The sequence below is a fragment of the Rosa chinensis genome, chromosome 7, assembly GCF_002994745.2.
Source record: "Rosa chinensis cultivar Old Blush chromosome 7, RchiOBHm-V2, whole genome shotgun sequence".
Classification (NCBI taxonomy): Eukaryota; Viridiplantae; Streptophyta; class Magnoliopsida; order Rosales; family Rosaceae; genus Rosa; species Rosa chinensis.
Window position 1 is genome coordinate 69,502,365 of NC_037094.1, and position 21,717 is coordinate 69,524,081.

At 38.8% G+C, this 21,717-nt stretch overlaps 1 protein-coding gene across 4 annotated transcripts in view; it reads left to right on the forward strand.

Annotated features, from left to right (window-relative positions):
- The first annotated feature begins 443 nt into the window (after nucleotides 1-443).
- Nucleotides 444-21,717, forward strand: part of LOC112175836 — a 62,566-nt gene continuing 41,292 nt past the window's right edge. Inside the window, exons 1-5 of one of the 4 annotated variants that reach the window (XM_024313587.2) lie at nucleotides 444-622; nucleotides 720-1,045; nucleotides 1,284-1,814; nucleotides 2,067-2,930; nucleotides 14,619-14,771. In XM_024313587.2, coding sequence (XP_024169355.1) covers nucleotides 733-1,045; nucleotides 1,284-1,814; nucleotides 2,067-2,930; nucleotides 14,619-14,771 — 1,861 coding nt within the window. In that variant the 5' untranslated portion in view covers nucleotides 444-622; nucleotides 720-732. Of the gene's footprint in view, nucleotides 1,046-1,283; nucleotides 1,815-2,066; nucleotides 2,931-14,618; nucleotides 14,772-21,717 lie in introns of all 4 variants that reach the window. The other 3 variants (XM_040511171.1, XM_040511173.1, XM_040511172.1) reach the window with 3 other exon arrangements.

Here is a 21,717-nt window from a genome sequence, read left to right on the forward strand (position 1 = left end):
TCAAATTCCCCTTGTGATATTCTCCAGAAAAAAATGTGTACGTGTCTCACATCAATAATTTTGTAAGTTTAGCTATTATATTGATACTGAAACTTTCCTAAGTCTCCCAGCACCGTTGATTAATATTTAGTGAATAGTCAGTGAGGTAAAAATGTAGAGGCAGAGAAGAGAGAGAGAGTACGGGTCAAATAATAAATTCACTGTCAGTGCATCGATCGTACCGTCGGTGCATTCCAGACTGTCGCCAGCGAACTAACATGGAAGTGGGCAAGTGGCACATATGTTAACGACACATATTGAATTGATAGAACGTCGGTTGATCATGTGGCACATCACACATTGAATTATTTTTTTATGATTACATCACACATTGAATTGATTGTACGAGTCTGACGAACATCACCTATAGGACAAGTCGATCCCCACGTAGTTACTTACGAAACCAAAGCCTATAATTTTCGGTCGTCGAAGTCTTTTTATTATTATTAATATTTTTTTATTTTATTTGAAACGATCATAAAGAGAAATTCAACTAGAGTTGTATCTAGAAATATGAAGTTGCCCCTGATGCCTTGCGGAATCTACAAGCAGCAGCGTTGCCGAAGATTTCTTCAATTCAACTGAGTACAACTGGCTCATTCATTTTTCTCAGTTGCTCTTCGTATTTTTACATATGCTTGACATAGATCTGAATAACCTCTGGCTGGATAGTTCGACAGATTGATAGCTAGCATGGCAAGTACTCCAGTTGGCTCTAATGCACTTATTCTGGAAGTTCTTGACCGTAGTAACTATGAACATTGGAGATCGCGATTGAAATCTTATTTGTTAGCTGAAGATCTCTGGGAGGCTGTCGAAGCAATTGTGGAACCTCCAAAACTTGAAGATGATCAAACTGATTATAAGGCCTGGACCAAAAAGAATGCCAAGGCTTTGTACGCAATCCAAAATACATGCGGGAGAGAGCTGTTCTCTTTTATAAGTAAAATTGAGACAGCCAAAAGTGCCTGGGATGCTTTGGAACAAGAGTGCAAAGTTATGCAAGGTATGCTCTTCATCAATTACACTACATTTTCACCAATAATTTGTTGTTGCTTCTCAATATCGCATTATGTGCCGTTTTGCTTCTTGCAGTACTCCATCTTTTATTAATAAACTTATCTGCTGACTACTGCTAAAAAGTGGACAGAATTGTGGTAAAACTAGCTAGAAAAGAATTGGGTTGGGGGAAGTGATAAAAAATTAATTAAGATAACAAGTTTTGCAAAACAATTGGCATGCAGGATATGATGAGAACAATGCCGACCACTTAGTGCGCTATAAATCGTTCATAGAATCAGTGAGCAGTGGTGATTGGGATAAGGCAAAGAAGTGTCTTGGAGAAGTTGATATGCGTAGTGTAGTAGTAGTAAGGGCAGTAGATGGAGACGAAGAAATAGCTCTTCATGTAGCAGCCAAGGAAGGGCATGTGCACATCGTGAGAAAGTTGGTGCATTTGATGACAGATGAAGATTTAAAAACAAAAACCGCTCGTGGACGTCGCACAGCTCTTCACGTAGCAGCATGGAAGGGGCATGTGCATGTTGTGAAAGAGTTACCGGTGCCGTTGATGGGAGAAGTACAAGACCGGGAAGGTGACACAGCTCTTCATATCGCAGTCCAGGAAGGGAAGGTCGATATTGTTAAAGAGTTGGTGCTGTTGATGAGACAAGAAGACTTGAAAATAAAAAATGATGCTGGTTACACAGCTCTTCACCTAGCAGTTAATAAGGGGAATGTGCCTATGGTCAAAGAGTTCGTGAGAAAAGAAAAAGGTAATTAATCTCTCGTCTTTAAAAAGACTTTGATCGATGATTTGCATAGTCTTCGGTTTCTTTTTGTTTCTCCACTTATTATGCTCGTCATGATCCATGTCAAGTAGGTTAATTACAAACAAAAAAAAGATGCTGGAATGGATTAACATTGTCCAGGGTAAAACAAAACAATTTTGAATTGTATGTGGGACTGCTAGCAATTATATTAAATCGAGTATATGACTAACTAATACAAATTTTATTCATTTGCAGGTGAGAGTAGTATTGACAACGACAACTTTGAGCATTATATACCGTTTATCACCTGTGTGATAAGTGGTGATTGGGATCAGGCAAATGAGTGTTTAAAAGAACTAGATGATCCATGTGGTGCAGTAACAGCAGTAGATCCAAGAAACAACCTTCGAAATACTGCTCTTCACGTAGCAGCCCAGAAAGGGCATGTGGATGTTACCAAAGGATTGCTGTTGTTGCTGAAAATGAGACAAGAAGATTTGGAATTGAAAACCACTGAGGATTTCACAAATTTTGGTTCTGGTATAACTTTAGGGATCAGTGAAGAATTCCTCATGGAAAGGGCCAAATACATGGTTGAACAGTATGAGAAAACACTTGGCAGCTGTTTGGAGATGCAAAACGCTAAAGGTTTCACAGCTCTTCACCTAGCAATACTGCAGGGGAATGGGAACATCGTGAAAGAGTTGGTACCATTAATGAAAAAAGAAGGTTTAGAAATAAAAGACGCTAATGGAAAGACAGCTCTTAACATCGCAATCTCAAAACGGCATGTGGATATAGCGAAGGAGTTGCTGCAATCGATGAGACCAGAGGCTTTGGAAGAAAAAGACAATCAAGGTTTTACAGCTTTGAGTTTGGCTGTTCAATGTTTCAAGGATGGAGAAGTTTGCGAAATGGCTAAATACATGGCTGAGAAAGATGATAAAGTATTCGGCATACCCTCGCCGGGCGGTGATGATATTCCAGTTGTCAGAGCTTTTCGTGGGGGTAAAAGGAAATTGGCTCGCTCTATCTATTCTGTCACTCCACTTGAAGCTCTCAAGGGACCCAATGGGAGTTTAGTTATTTGCTTATGTCTCGATGCTAGCAACACGATTGGTAAGACTACTTTCAGTTTTTAATAGTAAAACCTGAATGAAAATTTTTTTATCATATCAAAATACGACAAAATAAGAGCAAAAAATTTAACTATCTCAAAGACTTTTTGCTTTAATATATGCTAACCTCTTTATACATGTTCATGTATATATAAATTATTGTTTTCTTAAATTAATTTTAAATTAATTATTATTACTTTTTTGTCTTCTAATTCAAAGTTGGAGAGAAATAAAATGCAATTAAAAAAAAAAAAAACTACAAATGCAGTAGTGCAGACTTGCAGTTTGCACATATTCACGTACTACTGTTTTTTTATGCCATTTTATTTTTTGAATTATAGCTTAGTATAGTAAAGAGAACCTACTTTGTCAATCAAAGTGGACATGAAAATACAACTACACATGACTATAGGTTATATTGAATTATATTTTGATTTATTTCTCACTAAGATCTCTCACTCCATGTATTCTACACATAATTTATTTACTTATTTAATTTTCCAAATAAGACACCCACATAGTTCATGTTTTCCTAAGTTAAGACAGGGTATAATAAGTTATTCAAAATTTTAACAATTTATCAGGGATTTTGCTTAATCTATACTATAATTAAGAAGAGAAGTGGGTTTGTATCCCCACTTTTTTTTTTTTTTTTTTAATTATTGAAATGAACTGAATTGAAACTGCAAGCAATTACATCAACATAAAGAAAACTGGGCAAAAGCACTCGGTCTCCATCTAGCTTACATAACAGATTCCTCAATTAAGTCTTTTAGCCAAGGAGGGCCAACCTCCTGACAACTCATACTTTCAGTAATTCTCAAGGCATGTCGAGCCAGCTTGTGTGCTACTTGGTTGTTTTTCTTCCTTACATGCATCCATGACACAACCTCAAATTCAGCCATCAAATTCTTAATCACCGCCCCAATTTCACTCGGATCCACTCCATCCACATCAATAGCCTTCAACACATTCAACGCTTCCCCTACAACTTCTAATTTATCTAGCCCCAGCTGGCGGCACAGCTTGGCGGCACAGCTTCAACCCATGTAGTAGGGCCAAGGCCTCTGTATCTTCAGGACTCAGCATACAGCGGATTGGAATGGCCAAGGCCCCTCTAAGTCCTCCCAATTCACTGCGAATGATAGCTCCCAAACCCACCTTTCCTTGTTTGGCATCACAGGCCCATCAGAATTCATTCTGACCCAAGAAGTTGGGGGAGAAACCCAACAATCTGCTTCCAATTCCTCACTGATCATATGTTGCCTTGGCTGCTCCATAGTGTTGGGTGTGTGGATCCGATTTCACATAGGATAAGGATTTGTTAATCCTTGATCAAAGAGGAGTTTTGATTGTTTCCTACCTGCTTACATAATCCTACTTGGTAATGGTTTCTATGTCTATTGGGAATATTAGGTTTCCAATGTCTTATTGGGTCTGGTTAGATATCTATAAATAGGAGTATAAGTTGTAGTAATAGATCAAGTCTTTAAAGCATTAAACAGAGAGAGCAAGTGAGGTCTTGAGAGTTGGTGAGAACTTCTTGTGAGAGATTCTTGTATTCTTGTTCGTGTATTCTTCTTCTATAGTGAAACCCAAGCAGCCCGGGGACGTAGGCAAAGTTATTGCTGAACCTCGTTAACAAGTTCGTGTTTATTTTCTCGATCGTTTATCTATATTGTTTTGCACTTGTCTGCTTCCGCAAGAGGAATTCTATGTCGAATTCCTAACACATAGCTTGCCAATCAGTTGCTTTCTGCACCAACTCACAAGGCTGCAACAGGTTTGAGCCATGTACCTCATTGTTCCCATCTCTCCAAATCCACCACACCGTTACCACAAAAATTGCACATTCTGCTGCACTTCCTTGCTCAATTACATGCCACAATAAATTAGCAAAAGTCTGCTTCTTCCATGTTTTAACCACAAAACCGAACCAAGTAAGTTTCCATGCACACTCCTGGCTTTCGAACAAAGTAAGTTTCCATGCACACTATTGGCTTTCGAACTGTCACGCCCCTGATTTTCCACACATGAAAATCGATATATATAATCCCATAATTATACATGCGTGAAACGTTCAGTCATCAATACAAAATACCTGAAATCTTTTTCCCTTAACTTACACACATATTGATGCCCTGAACCCTCAAATTTAATATACACTCGCTCCATAGAGTTATATATTACACAAGCTTACAAATTAAATTGTCAACAACAAGATAAAACGTAAATGCTCCTCAGAGCTCACTACAACGGAAGTCCAAATAACGGTAAAGTCACAAAATTTGCTTCCTACCGTTTAGCTGCAAGTATGCAACCCCAACTTCAGCCACGATTTTCCTGACCTGCAGGATTAACCCCTACACCGTTTGAATGGTGCACCGGGTTGCCACACAACAAACCCGGTAAGCTTTTGCAAGCCCGTATGAGTAACTCAAACCACACACAACTCACACCAATCACGAGAATAACTCACACGAATCACGTTTAAATCAATAAACAAAGCACGAGATAAACTCACTCAAATCACGAGATAAACTCACACGTTTAAATCAATAAACAAAGCACGAGATAAACTCACTCAAATCACGAGATAAACTCACTCAAATCACGAGATAAACTCACACGTTTAAATCAATAAACAAACGCGGCAGACAGACTAGAGCTCTAACTGATCGTATTCACTAACCCGGCCAAAGGCGTGAAGTCCCGATTTTCCCACCCACGATCCTCAACTCGTAAGTCTCTGGACCCGCGGTATAAATACCAAAACATTAAAGGAGTCACAGTGGACCCAAAATGTTACACGAATCTAAAATGAAAGATTCCCCGTAATTGATCCCTATCAATTACTCCCGGTAAAAACCCATATTTAAATAAACCACCCGCGAACTAAAATGTTCCTCAAATACACAAATCTCAACGCTTTTCAAAACAAATCGAAATAACATTTCCACAATCATTTGTTTCCAAAAGCCACAACCCAAAACAATAAAAAGCATCATTTCATGCATATTGTTTCAAAATCCACAAACCACCAAAACATATATATTTCACGTAAATATATATATATACGTAGTCATCCGCTCAGGAATGCCTACTAATACCAACTATAGTTTGCAGTTAACTAAATAACTCTCAAAACGATAAAGGTAAGCCCGTTCGTGAATGAACTTCGTGAGATTACTCACCTCAGATTCCCGCTGCGTCTTCTATACAGAACCAAACTAACACTATCACCAACAACTCGTCCAATTCACCTTTTAGAAGCACCTAATCACCAATGATCTCAAATCAGTAACGATTCACATTTGATTAAAGTTCGAAACCCCTATTTTGAACTAAAATCTCCAAAGTGGCGCCAATCGAGGCAAAACCACATCCGACACCTCCCAAAGTCTCCGGAATACGTCCACGATCGATGTGACCAAACCACAAGTCGATCGGACGCTCAAATCCTCATGGACAGAATAATCGATCGGTATGAAACTGCAAAAATCATAACAATTCCATACGAACTCCAAAATTTGCATATTATATATCGAAACGCTCGTATCAACGAGTAGAACATATATAATGCCAAAAACAGTTCCTTAAGTGGCCGGAACACCGCCGGAACGCCGCCACAGACGGTGGCGCACCGCCGCCGGCCAAAACTCAATATTTCACAAAACTCCCAACATCAAAGTTCTTCATCTAAGAATGCTTGTGAACTTTCATAACTGGCTCGAAGTCAGAAAACAAGCTTAAGGGATCGAAAACTACCTCACAAGCCGTGAACAGTAATCCAATCCGAGTTGATCGAAGTTTCACGTGAATCGATCCAAACAACCACCAAGGATCGATCAACGAGGCTGCTTTGAGCTCAACCAAGAAGACTTGAAGCCTCGCCGACGTCGGAACAAGGATTTCCGACCGGGTCCGAAAACGCCAACCTGCACCGCCTTCTACCGCCGCCACCACCGAGAATCGGTGCTAGAGGACACCACAGGGACGACCAGACAGAGGAGACGAACTGATCTGGAAAGTTTCGTCGCCGGAGACCGCCGCAGTTCGCCGGAAAAGTTGGGTCGGATCAGCCGGATAATTTCGATTCTGAAGGTGCGAACGAGAGAGAAGAGAGAGAAAGGAATGGTTTCCGGAAAAGGAAATTATGAAAATAGTAAGTTTCTCCTTCGGGAAACTTCTATTTATACCAAAATGGAAATTTCTTCCAATGGCCATAACTTTCTCATACAAACTCCGATTCTCGCGTTCCACATATCCACGAACTCGTATCGACGCGCTCTACAACTTTCGTGAAGGAAGTTTTTGGAGAATCCCAACGAATAAAAAGTCAACCTTGAGCCCCCCCTAAAGTCATACCTTTCAAATAGAAATTCGTCCGAAACACTTCCACTCCATCCACGTGCCACGAAACCGTCCAACAACCATAAATTAGATTCCGGGAATTTCTCGGAAAATAATTACGAATTTCCGGGGCATCACACGAACATTCCCATAAGCAATGCATTACAGTCTCCTCTGGGCACCAACAGCTACCACAATTAGAAAAAGAATTGATATGGCGTTTATACAGACGCTTAGCACAAGGTAGGAATGCATGGCAAGCTCTCCAAAGGAAGAACTTGACTTTGTTAGGGATCTGGAGACCCCAGATAATACTCCATATATTTTTAGAGTTTGAATCACCATTCCCACCACTACTTCTAGCTCCAACATCCCAATTTTTCATCTCCATCCCCAACCAATACCCAGACTTAACAGTGTACTGCCCATTTTTACAAAAATGCCACACCACAGGGTCCCCACTTCTCCCCCCATCAAAAGGAATAGAAAGAATTTTTTTAGCATCACCGGAAGAAAGTGAGAAGGATATATAGTAGTAATTAGAAAAACACATATGTACATAAATATCAAGACCCATATTTTTCTCCCACTTTCTTTGCAATAACCAACTTTTTAACTAGTATTTCTCTCTGCAATAATTTTTGTTGTTGTTAATTTAAAAACAAAACGTGACTTTTCCAATCTCTAATTCTCTACGCAATTATCAACCACCAAATATGTGGGCAACTCTCTCACAAAATTCTTTGTGGTTGAATTGATAGAGATAAACAAAAAGTACAACAAATTGTTGAAAATATATATTTAATTATTTACAACAAATTGTTGAAAATATATATTTAATTATTTAAGAGTATTTTGGTAAAATTAAGGAGGTATCCTTAGCTTTTTAAGAATTCAAAAAGTGTTCAAGGAAAACTGAAATTGGGAGAGAATTAAGTCGTGCTTTCATTGATAGTAGGGGCCTCTTTATATAGAGGATTACAAGCAGAGAATTAGAGTTATATAAGGAAACATAATAGTACATTGATTGGATATCTACGAAGATATCTCTGATAATATCTCCAATATTAACTCTATTACAACTAGAGCAAATAACCTAGAGTTTGGACCAGACACATATTCTTGATTTACTTGAACACTCCTCCTTGTGTCACCCAAATGTGGTGCTCCTCTCGTTGCCTCGTCAAAAACCTTACTAAGTAACAAAAACCCAGTGAAACAAAAATAACCTCAGTCGAAAGTGAAAAATAGTACAACACACATTTCACATTTCAAGACCATACATGTAGATATCTCCCTCTGATGACAACAGTCATGGGGGTTCGGAACTTCCTCAAATAATGCTACCAACATGTTTCTCGAAAATGGATTTAGGCAATCACTTAGTGAACAAGTCTGCCACACTGTCCTCAGATCGAACCTAGTTCACTTTGATCTTGAGGAGAGTCTGTTGTTGTTGATTATGCTTGGTGTTGTCGCCTTTGATGTAGCATTGCTTCATTTGTTCAAAGCAAGCAGCATTATCCTGATACATGCCGGTAGGCTCATCTATGGTAAACTTCAAACCACAATTGCTTTGAACATGCGTAAGTATGGATCCAATCCATATACATTCACGAACCACTTTGTGAAGAGCAATAATCTCTGTATGGTTTGAAGATATAACGACTAGAGTCTGTTTTGTAGACCTCCAAGATATCGCGGTCTTACCCATGATGAACACATAACCAGTTTGAGAATGACTTATGTGTGGGGCACAGAGATACCCAATATCAGCAAAACCTCCCAAAACACTAATGTCATTTTGGGATGCAGATAGAGAACGCAGGCTAGTGTTGGCAGCGTTTCTGGTGTGTGATGGGTCCGAATCCATCATCTCTATGTAGAGATAGAATAAGCCTATATCACCAGTCCAATGGCGTCGCATTGGAGCAAAACTATGTCTAGCGAACAAGTTCACTGCAAATGAGATGTCTGGTCTTGTGCATTGAACAAAGTATAATAATGCACCTATTGCACTTAAATATGGCACTTCTGCCTCTAGCATATCTTTGTCATCATTCTTTGGATGAAGAGATTTTCAGGATTAAGACTACGGATGATCTTGGGGGTGCTTGAAAGGTTGACCTTGTCAAAATACGTAAGCATCTATCAACACGATGCTCAAGTTCCATACCGAGACATTATCTTGTTCTCTCAAGATCCTTCATCTCAAATTAGGATTTCAAGTGTTCAGTGGTTTCCCTTAACTCTTTAAGGACTTCTAATAAAGATCATGTCTAACATGAACCGCGTAGCATCTAGAACTTGTCTTAAAGACGCGTGGGCATATCTCTTCCCAATCAAGTAGTCACTTTAGTAAGCTTTTCAACATTATTGCAAACGCGCTCCATGGTCTAAAGCCACTTGAATTGGATAAATGAAGTTCACCATGAACCTTCATGTATATTCCGTATCTAGATCCCTATAAAGATACGTAGTGACCATATTCGTAAACTGCATGTCAGTTATTCGGAAACTACCAAACTGACAAGGTAGTGGAGTGCAACGACATCCATTATGAGAGAATGTGTCTCATCGTAGTCTATTTCAGGGCGTTTTGTGAGAATGCTTGGGCCATAAGACGAGATTATCATCTCATTTTCTCATCACGCTTTCTAACGAAGACTCATTAGTCAAAGGGTTTATGTTATGAGGTGTTGGCATTACTGGCTCTATAAACCTTCTTCTTCGTTAGAGAATCCAAATTAACTTGGATCACATCTTTCCATTTAGGTCAAATTTCTCTGCGTTGACATTCAGTCATCAACGGAGCGTGGTTCGATATCATCGGACTCAACAAACTCATGCGTAACGAAATGCGCGACTACATCATCAATTATGATGGAGTTTCAATCCCGCGTCTCATGTACACTAGTATAATTTTCATAGAGCTCTATATTCTCAGGAATAAGTTCTGACGTTGAGGCGTTCCCCAATAATAACCATCGTCCGGAAGATTCTGATGAGACGGATTTTGAGTGTCGATGATCCAAGGATTAGGTTGTGCCAAAGTATTCTTCCAACCCACAGGCCTCCCACGCATCCTAGCTGGGGCAATGGCCTATAACGCTAGAGTGCCACTCTCTATGGCATTGGCGCCATGCTTATCTCCATGTAGGGTGGCGCTACATCCTCTCGTAGGGACGTCCATCCTTGCAAGCATGTTTGTAGCAGATATATATGATCTCGTCACTTTAGCGGGGATCGAGATGAGACATGGTGGGGACAGACCACGACAATTCCTGTCATTCCTGCTGAACATCCGTGTTCCTTATCTCCCCCTAACGACGGGAAGACTATTTCATCAAAGTGACAATCCACAAATCTAGCAATAAGGAGATCGCCTAGCAAATGCATTAAGTGGCAGAATGAGTATTTTCATACCCTTTGCATAGAACGGTCTCAGTCTTAATTTCCCTAAGGAACGGGCTTTGTAAAATGAGCGAGAGGCCTTAGAAGCAACCATTGAGGATTTTGGTTGGGCTTGAGCGTCTGAAACACTATTTGAAGCAAAGTTGGTGATTGCAGCATCACCTAAGGCGCCATCACCATGATGGACGCCATCCATGGCATCATGGATAGGGACTGTGTCAGCCTTAGGCTGGTGGTGGACGGCGGGTGTTCGTTTCGCTCTTAGTCTAGGAATCAACTTTTGATTCATTCTTCATTTCGCTCAAAAGAATGGTTGTTCGTGTGCAGTCTTTAGTAGACGGATCATCATATCATGACTAGGATAACCTATCCTGTCCTGACACAGCCAATATATGTATAAATCCAAGAGATCTTATCTCATAACTTTATTGGATTTAATAGCTCGAATAGTGGAGACATAAAATCCACTAGAGATACACATATGTTTCTCTAAGATGAATCTTTATTCGCAATCATTAGAGGTAATGCAAAGGAACTCTTTTCCATTCTCTACATGCATTTCTTCATGAAATCCGTTGGCTATTCATAGGGTGCGATTTGCCCTAGAAGCATCGAGAGTTTCTGTAAAAGTAGTCAAGGTGCCATTTGGCAAGGGGAACTTGGGTTATTCCATGTTCTTGAACTAGTACTGATAGCCCAGCCATCGTAGTCACAAAGTAATATGCTTAGAATCAAAATGCAGTCATAATAAAAGAACTCAAAATTTTATTCATAAGCCAACAAAGTTCATCATTGTTTCTGAACCATTAAGAGAATCTAATCCAAATTCTAGCTAATGCAAAACAATGGTAGTCGTTTGACTTCTTTTGGTAACTCAAAAATAAATATGACCAGGTGAGTAGAGAGATGTCGGTAGAGCAAAACTCGCTTAAGTACCACTTATCTCAAAAATTTCCTAGACATCATACTCACTTTAGATGAGCCTCGTGGAAGAAAAACTAAACCAATGACATTTACTACAAAATATATGGCAAATTACATCTCTTGGAAAAATAAAGACTTAAACAGAATTGGTGATCTATTGATCCCAACCAGATTTGAAGTCTTTAACCCTTTACTCTAGATCACCTTCTTGATCTTCTTGTTCCACATAGTGAGCTTCTCTTGCTTTACAATATGCTTTGTAGGCAGTGACAATATCTTCACGAGCTCTATAAATATGTGTCCAATGACCGGATACTCCACATCGGGAACAGACTCCATTGATTGAGGGGCTTTGAAATTGTCATAAGGACGACTCTTAGTGTTGGTGGCGCCACCAATATGGCCAAAGGTGTTGCCTCCCTCTCTCTTTCCATGTTGACCTCTTCGGTTCTGTGTCAGCCTATTTTGGCGGTTACCTTCCTCAATAGAGCGATAATATGGACTAGAATGTCCAGAGTTGTCCCTAGATTTAGTGTTTAGCTCTTGGCGTCCTCTCTTAGAGGTGCGACTATAATTGGACTCCGGAATATACTCTATTTACACTGGTCTTGAATTATAGTTCTTCACAAGGATGTTGTCATACTTTTCAGCAACATTCATAGCTCTAATGAGCTCATGAAACCTTGTGATCTGTCATGCGGTAACATCGACTCGATAGTTCTTAGCAACCATCAAAGCAGAGACGGGGAAGGTAGAGAAAGTTCTCTCAATCAACATCATATCTGTGATATCTTTTCCATATAATTCCATGAAGGATTTAATGCGAAGTGCTTCCGAGTTGTAGTTAAGAATTGTATTGATATCGCAAAAGCGGAGGCTATGTCATCTCACTTCTAGGTCAGAAAGCAGGGAGTCATGGACGTTGCCAAATCTTTCTTCGAGTGAGACCCACAACCTTCTCGGGTCTTCTTCGTTCATATACTTGTACTGGAGCGAATCATCCATACGACAAGTCATTAGGATGATGGTTTTCGCCTTATTTACCTCCAAGACTACTCTATTTGCTTCCAAAACTTGAGCTTGCTCAACAGTTAGCACGTCCTAGCTAGGCTCAATAATCGTATCTATAATTCCATTGGCCTTGAGATGCTGACGAATATCACGAACCCACTTGTGATATCTAGAGCCAGTTGCTCTCAATGGAGCAAATTTGTTCAAGTTACTCATTCTGAAAAGAGAACAAGGAAAAAAGGTTACTTTCGGAGAGGAAAAAGCTACTACGAAAACAATAGAAATTTCTGAGCGTAATCACTCCTAAGAAATTAGGAATTTTTGAGTGTAGTCGCTTCCAAGAAATTCGATTCCAAGAGGTATTGGATTAGATTGAAACAATGATGTGTTTGTGGTCGATCATAACTTCTCAACAAACTCTAAGTTTGGAGGACTTAGAGTGAGTACGAACCCCCACAGTTCGGCTTTTGGTCTCCCCTATGAAGAAGAAAGGGGGCAGAAGAAGGGAGGTTGCAAGTCCCCGAGAAAAAGAATAAAAACTTCAAAAACGGGAACTTTTAGTAAAACATACCTCTTAGGATTGTAGAGCGTATTCAGTCCTCGTTGTAGGATTGCAGACGAGCTTCAGTCCTAGGCAAACAGACTTGTAGGATTGCAGACGAACTTTAGTCTTAGTCTAGGCGAATCAATTTGTAGGATTGTAGCATGGTTTCAATCCTTGTTATAGGATAGCAAACTGCTATCAATCCTAGTTGCTGAAATTGGCAGACGAGAGGCGTGCGGGGTTGCTGCTGGTAGGTTGCGGGCTGGGCAGGCTCAGTGTGCTGCTGGCGTGCGTGCTAGCTTGCGACGATGGGCTGCAGAGATGTGCTATGGATCTTAACTGGTTGAGGCAGTTGGCAAAGCCGGTGCTAGGTGGATGGGGTGCTGCAAGGGCAAGCAATTGAACTTCTACGTAGGCTAGTAGCGGCAGAGGCTTGCAGCAGGAATAGGCGCACGGGAGAACGGCAGCGAATGGGAAAAAACTTTTTTTTTTTTTTTTTTTTTTTGGGTTTTTGGCTTCTTGAAACCAGAGTTAAAGCTCGTGCTGATAACATGTTTAAGGAAAACTGAAATTGGGAGAGAATTGAGTCGTGCTTTCATTGATAATAAAGGTCTCTTTATATAGAAGATTACAAGCAGAAAATTAGAGTTGTACAAGAAAACATAATCGTACATTGATTGGATATCTACGAAGATATCTCCGATAATATCTCTAATATTAACTCTATTACAACTAGAGCAAGTAACCTAGAGTTTGGGCCAGACATATATTCTAGATTTACTTGAACAAATTGGAGGTTTAATAAGCAGGAGAGGTCAAAATATCAAATTTGGAGGTCCAACTAGGACCACCCTTGTGCATACTGTGTAGAGTTAGAAAAGAGTGTGTGGGTTTTTTTTTTTTTTTTTTAAGTTTGGGATATATGGGATTTATTTTGTTACTTTTTTGTTTGACTTTATTGCCCTCTTTGAAGAAGTTGATATTTAATGTATTTTAATAGGGACAATTCTACAAATGGTCACTCAACTATGACTCATTCGACACTTTGGTCACTGAAGTTTCAAATATATCACTTTGGTGATTCAACTATTACATTGTCAATCACTTAAGTCACCAAAAGAATATTTTTTATAATTTTTTTAATGAAAAAAATTAACAAAGTGACTTAAGTGATTGACAATGTAATAGTTGGGTGACCAAAATGATATATTTAAAACTTCAGTGACCAAAGTGTCGAATGAGTCATAGTTGAGTGACCATTTGTGAATTTTTTCTATTTTAATATTAAGCGTATATATGTCAAGAAAGTTAGTTTTGGATTTCGGTTGACAAAAGGTTTTCTGTTACATGTAGTACGGATGATGATGATATATGATTATATCATAGGATATATATATTGTTAACTAATTGTTATGCAATTCTTCCACTTTTACTCTACTTTAGATTTGGCATGGCACTTGCTTCAACGTTGTCCAAATTTGGCTTTCACTATCACCAAACCTCCTCAATCTACTCCTATGATGAAATTGGCTCGCATGCATTTTGCATTCTTAAGTGGAACACGACTCACACGTTGGCAGAGATTGCTTTATGATTGTGAGTACAAAACACTTCATTTTGTTTTATCTTAATATTCAGTAATTAATATCTAGTATATTAACAGTTAGGAATACATAACAATTACTCGTCTATGAGTTAAACTTAGGACCTCCACTTATAGCGGGGCTAATAGTGCTATTAGACCAAATGATACTAGTCTAAACAGTCACTATCATAATTGTGAAATAGAAAATATTGATCAAACAAAATTATATTCAATGTTTCTAATACATTCTGCAAAATACTAAATGAATTCAAATACATTCAACATTCTTAATACATTCTACAAAATACTAAACGAATTTAAATACATTCAACGTTCTTAATACATTCTGCAAAATATTAAATGAACAACAAGTGAAGAAAATATTAATTATGGTAAAGAATAAAATTAAATTGGTAAATTTCAATTTACCTCCCTGACCTTTACAGCCTAAATCAGTTGTGCCCCTATACTTCTAATTTCATCAAATATATCCATGTACTTAATAGTTTAAATCAATCTTGTATTGATTAGTTAATTGATAACTTAACTTTAGAGGCTCCTATTCTATGATAATGTTTCATTGATGTGGGATGACAAACCATATAACACGTGATGATAATTTCAAAGAAAAAGAAAAAACCTAAAGGTTGGATAAGATTGATTAAAATTGATAAGTTTAGGACACATGTGAGTATGTGATTAAATCAAAAATGTAGGGGTACAAATAAGTTAAGGTGTAAAGGTAAGGAATGTTAATGGAAAATTTACTCAATAAAAATATTTATAAATCTGTATAGTTCATTAAATTGTAATACCTTTTGCCCATAAAAATGGAGAACTAAAATTTTTTTTTGGAGAATATGGAGAACTATAAATTACATTATGAAGAGATGAGGTTTTCTTCAACAGTAGCAGTCAGAAGTGGTGAGTTATAGTTTAAATCTTTATAAGCATATGCTGACTTTATCCATACTATATTTAAAGTAGGTGTACAGAATAAATTTTAGCCCTTACATTAATTTAAAATTATTTTTTAGTACTTGAGTGGCAGTATGGTAAATAGAAAAATAAAAATTAAATTAAAAAGAAAAGAAATAACTTTGTCACCTGTACTAACTTGTGTCTGGAACTCGGGAGAAGTAATCAAGTTTAATAGAGTTAATCTATAAAGCATTCAACCATATCTTATATAACTCGATAACTCTATCATCATCAAGATAATTAAATTATCATAATAAAATTACTCAAAAAAAAAAAAATTAATAATTAAAAAAATTAACAATTATCTTTATCTCTTCATAATTTGTCTAACGGCTATAATAGGACGACTCGACGGGTGATAACCGGGTATCAACAATTCATCAAAATTTAGAGTTTTCTAATTAGTTCCTACTTACATGACCACTTAATATTATGTAATGCAATAAAGCAATATTCTCTCAAAAGTTGTTCAAAACGAATTTTATTCTACCAAATTGTTAACCCAGTGGATTAAAAAGGGGAAATTTTGCAAACAGTACATCAACTAAAGGCCACTAATAATTTCTATACATAAAGTTCCAAACCGATCATTTTGGTACATGAGATTTGAAGCCCGACCCACTATATAGACACAACGTTAATGACGCCGTTAGTTTTAGTGCCACCTGGCCTAAATTGAGGGATAATTCGGTCTCTTCGGGTTATTACTCTGGGCACCCGTCTCTCTTTCTCTGGAAAAGTAAAAATAGATCGCTGAGAAAAATAATTGCAATTTGAATGTTTGAATTTCAACTACTCAGATCAAATGGAAATGGGGACTAAAAGAAATAAAATGGCCTAAGAACTGACTTAAATTCTCAGCATCAAGTTGATATCTTCTGGCTAAAAAGTAAAAACCCCGTTTTGATCAAAAACCCATTTCTAAAACATCTTCAGGATTCTCCAATATTGATGCCGTGAACATGAATTTGCCAGAACAGGAAGCAAGACCCACTTTGCAAAGTTTTCCCTTTTCACATAAAATCAAAGGAGAAAAAAAAAATCAACTTCAGTAAAGTGGGAGCTTCTTCTGTCCCTTCATATATTCATCCCAAATAAGAAAGATTGGTTTTTGAAGCATTCATTCATTTCCTTTCTTCCAAGAACAAAAGGGTACAATGAGAAGCACGTATATCAACGAACCCAAAACATGAAGAATTTCAAATAATAACAACAAACCCAATAATCCCTAATCGATTTGTCCCCAGAACGAAACCATGAAAATGACCAAAACCCATTAGTAAATAAACAAACTGTGAAATGCATATGACAAGGCATTGCTAAGAGGTTGACCTCAATCTGTGTTCTAAGCTCTGAGAGAGAAAGGAGAGGTAGAAACCCTAAGCACAGAGAGAGAGAGAGAGAGAGAGAGAGAGAGAGAGAGAGAGAGCCACCAACTATTTCAGATCAAGCAAACGAGAACCAAAAGAGGAGGAGGAGAAAATGGAGGCGGAGCCAATTACGGGGAGATTCCGGTGACGGCAATTCTGGAGATTCAACGATTTGGATTCTTCATTTTGGGGCTTTTCCATTCTGGAAATTTCGAGGTCTAAGAGAGAGAAAGAGTCGTGGGACTTCTGGAGGTGGCGGAGAGGTATGGCGCCGGCCTTCTGGTGGTGGCTCATCTCCGACTTGGTGAGCTTCAATTCGTGCCCATGGGGGCAGAGAGTGGTGGGTCTGTGGAATAAGAGAGTGAGTCAAAGTGAAGAGAGAGTCAAAGAGGAAACCGATGTAAGTACAAAATTACCCTCTGACGAATGAATAATGGCATAAGGGCTAACAGCGTCATTGACGTTGTGTCTATATAATGGGTCAGGCTTCAGATATCGTGCACCAAAATGTTCGGTTTGAAACTTTATGTATAGAAATTATTAGTGGCCTTTAGTTGGTGTACTATTTGTGAAATTTTCCAAAAAAAAAATTACTAGAATGGAAGTATAGGTACCTGGGCACAGAACTCAAACAGCTCAAAAGTCATTTTTAGCTATTGTGTATGACTTTTAGGTCACCAATCTCAGTCGCCAAAAGTTATAAGAGCAATTCTAACAGTTTTCCCATATTTTGATTTTTCTCCATTTTAGGAAAAAATGAGCATATTTTGATCCAAAAAAAAAATCCTTATAACTAAACTATCCCCATTTTAGGGATAGTGAGGAAAGAGAAAACAAGATTATCTAAATTTACAGCAATCTGTATAATTTTAAAGAAGAATTATGGAGATTTAGAGATTATTGTAAAATAAATAATTTGTTAGAGTTGGAGAAAAAAAATTGCTTAAAGTTTTGACTTTTACTTCTCTATAATACAAAGATTATAGGGAACTTGTTTGAGTTGCTCTGGAAAAAAAAAAAAAAAAAACTTAGTAATGTGCACATAACTTACAAAAATCACCAAAATTCAACTATTTATCAAAAGCACAGATTTCGAAATTCAAAGTTCACATTTAGAACAATGACCACAAGATTTCAGGTCATTTGGACTAATAATTCCTAGTCAAATTCGCAACACAATCACATTACTGCAGCATAACAAAATTTTAGCAGCCACAAATTGTTTAGGGTTTAGCTGCACACAATCTATCTTTAGAAAATCCGTCATTAATCAAAGACTCACAGTCATTGAATTTGAATAATAGACTGTTCAAAATAGGATTCATCATTTGGCACTTCGGCCCTAAGCCCGCTCGGCCGATAGGGCCGAAGCTCGACCCGACCTTGCTTTAGGGCGAGCCGGCCCGACCCTTTCTAAAATAGGGTAAGGTATGAGCCATGCAAATGAAACCCGACTCGACCCGTTTGAGCCCGTTAGGGCCAAGCCGGGCCGGCCCTTTAAGCTCGCCCAATTAACCCCTAATTATTTTTTATTTTTTAAATATGTTTCTCTTTTTTTTTTTCTATATAACGTACTACTTATCTGCCCATTACCATTTGGGATCTAGTGGCATAGTCTCCCCTTTAAAAGTGGGAGGTTGTGAGTTCGACTCACGAAAGATTAGTTGTAGCATTTGAGTTGTTTATCTGATAAAAAAAAAAAAAACATACTACTTATCTCTTTCTTTGTAATTGATTTCCCAAGCTTTATTTTCTTTAATTTTTGTTTCCTTTGTTAAACAACAATTAATTTTGGGAGATACTTAATTGAATATAACTACCTAAATCAATTTATAAATGTTATAAGTTAAAGAGTCTAAGAAGTCTCTCAAAGCGCCGCTATGGATGCCAGAAACCCTAAAACCCACACCAAAACTACTGCAAGGCACAATCGCGCTACTGCTACCCCAACCATGGAGGATGTGACGGCCTCCTTCGCGGCATCCCTTGCCCTTGCCACGAACGAAGTTGTTGATCTCTCCCGATCCGCGAACTCTGCTGCACGTCGAGGATCGCAAGCATACCTGCTGGCTTGGCCGCTCACCACCAAACCTGCTCCACTGCAGGACCTTCGACGTTTCTTTCGTTGTGTGTGGGTTCTGGAAAAGGATTTTAAAATCCAAGAGAGGCCGGAAAACAGGTTCGTCATTGCTTTCGATCTCAAACGAGATAGTAACAAAGTGTTACGTGGAGGGCTTGGCGCTTCAATCAAGCTCCGGTTGTCATACAGGAATATGACGGGATTGCACCGCCACACTTGGTAGCCTTGGATGCTTTGTTCTTCTGGGTGCGTATTACTAATATACCACCTCTCTTTGAAAACAAGGACACCATCAAAGACATGGCTGCCATTGCTGGCAGGTTTATCGAATTAGGTGAGAAGCTGTTTGACACTATGGGCAATATTAGGGTTAGGGTTTCACATGCCCTATCCAAACCCTTCTTTCTGAAGAAGCGTGTGAAGTTGGCCCCGGGAGTTGAGGAAGAGATTGCTTTCTTCTTTGAGAACCTTATTGGTAAGTGCAACTATTGTAATTTGCTTTTCCATGAAAATGGGATCTGTCCTGCAACAGATAACAAAGTTCATCCAAGAATGGATATGAATCCTACGCAAAGAAGGCTGGAGATCACGGGTCCTTCTAGGAGATTTGCACAGAGTCCGTTTGCAAATGGGGTATTCACATTCTAGGGCATCCAGACTTCGATCCTACCCCCAGTTGCAAGATCTCTCTTTCACCCGAAAGAGCAGGGTGGCCGTAAGCCTGTCCTATTACGGAGTTCGGACACCAGATCATCCCTCAGTCAAGACGAGGAGGCTCCCACTTTGGCTTTGGTCCCAGTTGAAGCAGGGGCTCCTTCCAAGAGTGGCAGGCAGCCTTCCGAGTATCAGTCCCCAAAAAAGCTCAAGATACTTCTCCCGGAGTTATTCACATCTGTAGGCAGCGGTGCGGCTCCAACAAAAAAGCTGAAGAGGCCGGAGTTTACCTCCAAATTGAATGCTATCATTGGGTTTGATTGAAGCTCCGGGCAGTATTCTAATACCAATGTCTGAGGTGGCTGGTACTGCTGAAACAAAAAAGAAGCGTGGAAGACCTCTTGGTGCAAAGAACAAGAACCCCCCAAACAAAAAAAAGTTGTGGATGCACAGGAAGCTTGCTTCGCTTTCCTCACCAAACCTCCTAGCCCTAGTGTCAAAGGCAAGGAGAAAATATAGGGTTTTTGTTTTTTTGGAGCTCAGCCTATTTCCTATGTTTTACTTCCATAGATTATAGGCTTGCTTTTAATAAGTGAGCATGGGTGTTCGTTAATGAGTGGTACTAGTTCTATATACCACGTTTTCTTATTTGCCCTCTGTTTTTCAAGGCAGTGGAAAGGTATGTAATGTACTGCTCTAGCTTGAGACTATTAATGAGAAATATTGTTTTCATTCAAAAAAAAAAATGTTATAAGTTAATTCCAATATATATATATATATATATATATAAATTATGATAAACAAAAAACAATGAGTCATGTATTACCTATATAAGCATTGAGCGACATTTTAAGAAAAAAAAAATTATATTTCTTTTTGTTAAACAAAATAAGGCCCTTTTCGGTCCATTTCGGCCCTATTTGACCCTATTCGGAATGCCGACCCTAGCGGCTCCAGTCTTTCGGGCGGGTAAGGGGTAGCATATTTAAGCCCCTACCCAGCCCATGATGACCCCTAGTTCAAGAGAAGGATTGAAAGCCCTCATCACTTAACAAACCAATGCACCAAATCTGGGATAAAGATTACAAAACCTAGCAAATACCTAGAAAATCTTCCAAAAGAGTCCAGCTATTTCAAGTTCTCTGCGTGATTTCAATTGTTGTTCCAACCCTTTAGTTTTACATTCTTCTTCTTTGCCAAAAAATTTCAGAACACTTTATTTATCAACACACAAAGACAACACTACAAGAAAAAAAACATGTTTAAAAACATCAATTCACGTTATCAATTACTTTCGACAACATTCGGCGCATGTTATAGATGCCAGAGTCATTAAAAGTCCAAGAGTCCTTAACATCGCGCTTTGCACGTTGTCAAAAACAGGCGAAGCAAGTTGTTGTAATTATTCAACAATGAGCTTTGCATGTTGTCCTAAATTTTCGACAACATTTCAAGCGCGTGTTGTAAGTTTTAACAACACTTTTGGCATGTTGTCTTTAGTTTTTGACAAGGGGCCGTGACCACTTACCCAATTTTAACCAAAAAATTGCCCACTTGCTCCACTAAGAGTTTTTTGACCCTATTTACCCAATCTAACTTCTACTGACATAATTACCCTCATTTTAATCTCTCTCCTCCCCCTCACCGATCTCTCTCTCTCTCTCTCTCTCTCTCTCTCTCTCTCTCTCTCTCTCTCTCTCTCTCTCTCTCTCTCTCTCTCTCTCTCTCTCTCTCTCTCTCTCTCCCCCCACATCCGCACCTCCTGTGCGGCGTCGAAATTAGGATTAGCGCTTTCTCTCTCCGGTGCGGCGTCGAACTCCAGATCATGCCTGAAGCTCTCTCTCTCCGGTGCGGCGGTGCGGCGTCGAACTC